A 5,110-nucleotide genomic window follows, 5' to 3' on the forward strand; every position below is an offset into this window, starting at 1 on the left:
TTTTTCTCTCTTTGCATTTCTCTTGGTTTTGTTGTTTCTGACATCAGTGTGACAGTCAATAGCAGATAGCAGCTGAGGTGGTTTGGTGTTCGTTCGTTCTTATTGTTTTCTATTTGAGGTGTGAAGTGTTGGCAGCTGCTGCAGTTTTCTTTTTGATATTTTAAGAAAAATTTAATCGAAATACTATTGGAATTACACAATAAATATATATTTTGCTAAATATATAACCCGTCGATGAAGTAAAACAAGAAAAAAACTTCGGTATTTCAGTCTAAACATTTCTACACAACAAAACGCACACACGGCCGGTTTGTTATACCAAAGCCAACAAACAGCAGCATGGAAGGTTAGTTTTTGTCTTTTTTACTATCTGCTTCCGAACGACACATTTATTGTTTCTTTTTTCTTATAGTTCACCGCATGAATTCTGGAGGAGCTGCTGAGGTACGTGAAGTTCTAGCCAAATATCTGGAATTATTTCAACAGAGCAGCATTGATTTTAAATATCATCTGGCTCCCAATAGTGTAATCGATTGGTATGGCCGAACTGTGCGTGGTGCCAATAAAATTCATGATTATTTAAGGTAGGTCGTGTGATGTTATAATATAGAGTATATTGTGGAATATAATGCATTTATTGAAAGTAGATTTAGATTTGAAGAAACATTATTTGTGATTAAGCGAGCGGGTGAACCAAAATTTTTCAAATAATTATCAAATGTAATGTGTTGAAATTTGATGTAATTTTTCTTTGTCTATCAATCTATGGAGATAAGAGATTATTACTGCAGCATTATCATTGTTTGGAGAATTTTATAAGAAATCTGACCGCTTTGTAAATTTGTAGAGATTTGTACCTCATTCAATGCTTGTGAAAAGATTACTCCAAGGACTAAATAGGGAATTAGGGATTTCTTTTGATAATGAAAAATGTAATTAAGGTCGAAAGACTGGCCATATGGAATATAAATTGAAATGAAGCTACGGATCAATGGCTATTATATTCCGGAAAAGTTTTCAACAAGTTGGTCGATACCATGTTGACCACTCGTGAAGCAATATATCATAAAGAAAACTAAAACTATGCGGCGCCAGTGTGGAATTCTAAATATATAAATATGCATTGGAAAAGAGAACACCCTGAATGCTGCCTGGGCTTTGTTTCAGGATATTATTTGATACCGGATCACGACAAAAATAATGGAATAATATTGACCGCTACTGCCGGATACATTACACATAAATTTCTACCAAAGCAAGCTCGTCAGGAGAGATGTCCATGCTCTACATATATAGTTCCAAATAAATATAAACCTTCATTGTCAGGTTTATGACAAGTAATATCAGCTACAATATCATGGGCTAAGCATTGCATCATCACTCTGGCCGCCAAGCGACATATCCCAGCATGATTATCTGGCAATATCAACCAACACAGTCCTGAAAAATGGGTAGAACACTTAAATAATTGCGAAGTTGGTTCGCATAAACTTTGGTCTACCATAAAAAGTCTTTCTGGAACAAATAACAAAACAGGTAATATAGCCATAACCTTTAAGGATATCCAACAAACTGATGCCAAAAAATGTGCAACAAATTCTGCCAGCAATTAATTGTTCATCCTACTCAGCAGAACCGCACCTTCAGAGCTACCTTGAGAAGATTTAAGTAGCTCCAACGTGAGACGAATCCTTGCACCTTCTCAGCCTTAGAAGATCAGGCCATAATATCGACGGCAAAAGCTTCTAAAGCCCATGGTCCGGATGGCATCTCTATGGTCATGCTAAAGCATATCGGCCCAATACCCTTGGATTATCTAGCAATAATGCTATCTCAATCGGTAAACTCACTAGTAGTCCCAGAGATCTGGAAGGTTGCCAGAATAATCCCACTTCCAAAATCAGAAAAAACAGCTCATCTAGGAGAATCATACCGCCCTATCTGCCTCTTATCACCTGTAGCTAAAGTTTTGGAAGCACTGACCACAAGCACGGATTCCGCAAAGCACGCAGTACTACAACAGCGCTAAATGATATCACAACATGCATTGCAAATGGCATCAACCAATCAGTGACACTGAAAAGCGCCTTTCCAGATCCACTAAAACAACTCTAGCTCAATTTAGATCAGGTTGGAGCACCATTCTAAATAATTATCAATCACGAATTATTTGTAGGACATGTGAAACAGTGCCCAAACTGTCACAGCACTCTCCATGACACAAATCACTTATTTTCTTGCCCAGTCAGGCCCACAGATTTGCGCCCTGTGGAACAGCAGAACTGTTACAACAATAACAAAGGCAACTGAGAGATCATATAATAACGAGATGTGGCCTTTGCAATGTATATTGGGCATGAACCCAATTCATTGTGTTCACAGTCGGTGAATAATCTGAATTTGAAAGCAGAAGATCTGGAACTGAATTAAAAAATAGACTGCGTACTTATGTATTTCTATTGAATTCCAAAACGCTAGGTCGCCGAGAATTAAATAACGCTGGGAATTCTTGTTAAATCTCTCAACGCATCTTGCAGATGCGTAGATATATGATTTACGACCAAGAAGCTCATTTACTGACAGAAGACCTCGAATCTGTCTCAATCTATATAATAATTAAATAAGGGATTTTATTTCTAGAAGACATGATAATATGTTTAGTCCCTTTAAAAGCCTTTTTATGAGATGCTTTAAGGGCTTCTTTTGAAAACATCTAAAAATTCATTATCTATAGAAATGCTATGCAACGAAAAAAGTCTTTAGCAAGATCTCCTTAACGATACAATTTGTGATATAAATGTTCTTATAAAAACAATTTATTTTCTTTATTTCAGACATGAAGTTAACAATCAATTTGAACATATCGAATTTCGGAATGCTGAGGTATGCAGTCCAATTGAAACAAAAACCAGTCACATGCGCACGTAAGATATTTCCACTATCAAAATTCCAAAATTTTACAAAACTATGTTTTCTTTCTCTTCCAACAGAAAAGTGATTTCCACCAAACCCATTGATCATATACATCCCATTAATCGGTTACCAGATATGGTACCATTAAAATCCTATGCCGATAGTGATGTGGAGGACAATGAACAACCCACGATATCATCGGCAGCAAATTTATTTGGTGGTGGCGCTGCTGTAGCAGCCTATAGGCAAACACCAGAAAAATGTAGCATAAATACATTGGAAATTGGTAATCTAACGCCACCATCAAGTGCTGTCAAAGATGAAAAGAAATCCGAAGATGAAATAGATGCGGATCACCACAGTGAATCACAAGCGCGAAGACATCGTTTAAAACGCACACATTCGGGTAATTTCAGTTATCTGAAGCGTTTACCAACAGCACCATCGACAAGTAAACGCAATAAAAACATTGAAGCTGGTGGTGGTATACGTACCCTGCTCGATGATTCATCCAGTGAAGAAGATGAATTGGAAGTTATGGAGGCATTATATAGCCCCTTACGTTATTTAGAAGTTAAAGGTGTCATGAGAATGCGTAATAATAATAATGTAATGCATGCCGGTACCAAACAACGTAGTGCATTGTGGCGTGATCGTACGGAAGTAGAGACACGTATACGCATATCATATCGTCGTAAATTGGAAGATCAGCAATTGCAATTTGCTTTGATTATATATGAATCATTAAATGGTTCTGTGGTGGCAACACCAACCAGACGTAATTTGATGTCACAATTTTCGTTATCTTTGGATGAGCCACCGCAGCAGGTAGATGAAGAACAAACACCACCACAACAAATGGAGGCTGAGGAGGAACATATTGAGGCAATTGAGGTTATTGATGCAATTGGACTAACAAGTGGACAACCTGCTGCTGTTGTTACTACCTTGTTAAATGAAGATGAAGATCCCCTTCAAGGGGGTGGTGATACTTCATTGGAAGATTTGTCGGTTGCCAATTTACGCACACCAACGAAATTCAGTCATACCCCGCCTGCAACACCAAAACGTAAACCAAGATCTTTAATGGGTACTGCCTCGGGCATGAAACGTATGAATAATTCACCTCAGGCCCCACCAACACCAAAACGTAGTGCGGCAAGAAGTTTGAGGTTATGATTTGGTGGTAACCTTTTTATTCATCCCAATAATGGTCTCCAGTTTTTTATCGTATTGCTCAACAACTAAAGACTTTAGCATTAGATAATTTTTTTATTTAAAATTTTTTTGAAGTAGTTTTATTAAATGAAAATATATTTTACAGTGGTAGTAGGAGACAGGCCTATTGAACGGATTTTCCGTGTATATAATATGACAAGTTTGTGGGATATTTTAAAGCATAAAATTAAAAAAAATTAGAGGAGACATTTTTAAGTCTTGAGGCTAGTTTTCCCAATGTTTATATTCAAATTAAAGTTAAAAAAAAAAATTCAACTAAAATTCAGAGTATTCAAAATTAAATATATTCTGATTGCCACCATAAAAAATCGAGGTTAGGAAATTTTATTTACTTAAAAAAATTATTAAAATTCAAAGTATAAATTTTAAAATTTTTAAGAAGAACACAGTCGAAGAAGAATTGTCAAAATTCCTTAAATTGTTGGAGAGACGTAAGGTGTCTCTTCCTACAGATTAACCTATCTAATGGAGAAACGTAAGGGGTCTTTTGCTGCAGATTAAACTATCTAATCCAAATCAGGACTAAAACTCGAAATAGTTGAATTCATGGAAGCTCATACCAAAATTGAAGTTTGGAAGTAGCTCAATTGAATTCGTTTGTTTCGAGTTTTACTTATAGGTCTTGAGTATTTTAAGAATATATAAAAACATATATTCAATTTTTATTTTATTTAAAAATTTAAAAAATTTATTTTTTGAAATTAATTTTTATTGCTTTGAATCAAGGTAGATACATAAGGTTTTCGGCGAATTGGGAACATGATATGTCAAAATAGTTAACAAGGCGAATAATAATTGATTCGCCGTAACATATCAAATTTGAAGCGAATTTCATTCAACCAATCAGAATTCAGCATTTTGAAATATTAAACATGATTGTTTACTTTTTGTTAATTTTTAAAATTGTGAATGTTTGTGCAAATTCAGATTGGTGAATGGAAAATAAAAAAAACAGCGA

General features: G+C 35.4%; 1 protein-coding gene across 1 annotated transcript; it reads left to right on the top strand.

The window, feature by feature from the left end:
* The first annotated feature begins 339 nt into the window (after positions 1-339).
* LOC133327571 (uncharacterized) lies at positions 340-4,092 on the top strand. The gene is made up of 4 exons (XM_061536122.1): positions 340-346; positions 413-584; positions 2,835-2,924; positions 2,991-4,092. Exons 1-4 carry the CDS (start codon positions 340-342, stop codon positions 4,090-4,092), a joined length of 1,371 nt encoding a protein of 456 aa, XP_061392106.1.
* The last annotated feature ends 1,018 nt before the right edge of the window (positions 4,093-5,110 follow it).

Source organism: Musca vetustissima, unplaced genomic scaffold (assembly GCF_032173495.1).
Source record: "Musca vetustissima isolate MV318-11 ecotype Yass unplaced genomic scaffold, APGP_CSIRO_Mvet_v1 utg51534, whole genome shotgun sequence".
Lineage (NCBI taxonomy): Eukaryota > Metazoa > Arthropoda > Insecta > Diptera > Muscidae > Musca > Musca vetustissima.

What these genes read in the sequence shown, in the direction of transcription:
- LOC133327571 (XM_061536122.1), top strand. An exon ending in AAAATTCATGATTATTTAAG is followed by an intron (nt 585 to 2,834) that starts GTAGGTCGTGTG and finishes TCTTTATTTCAG; the next exon opens with ACATGAAGTTAACAATCAAT. An exon ending in AAAACCAGTCACATGCGCAC is followed by an intron (nt 2,925 to 2,990) that starts GTAAGATATTTC and finishes CTCTTCCAACAG; the next exon opens with AAAAGTGATTTCCACCAAAC.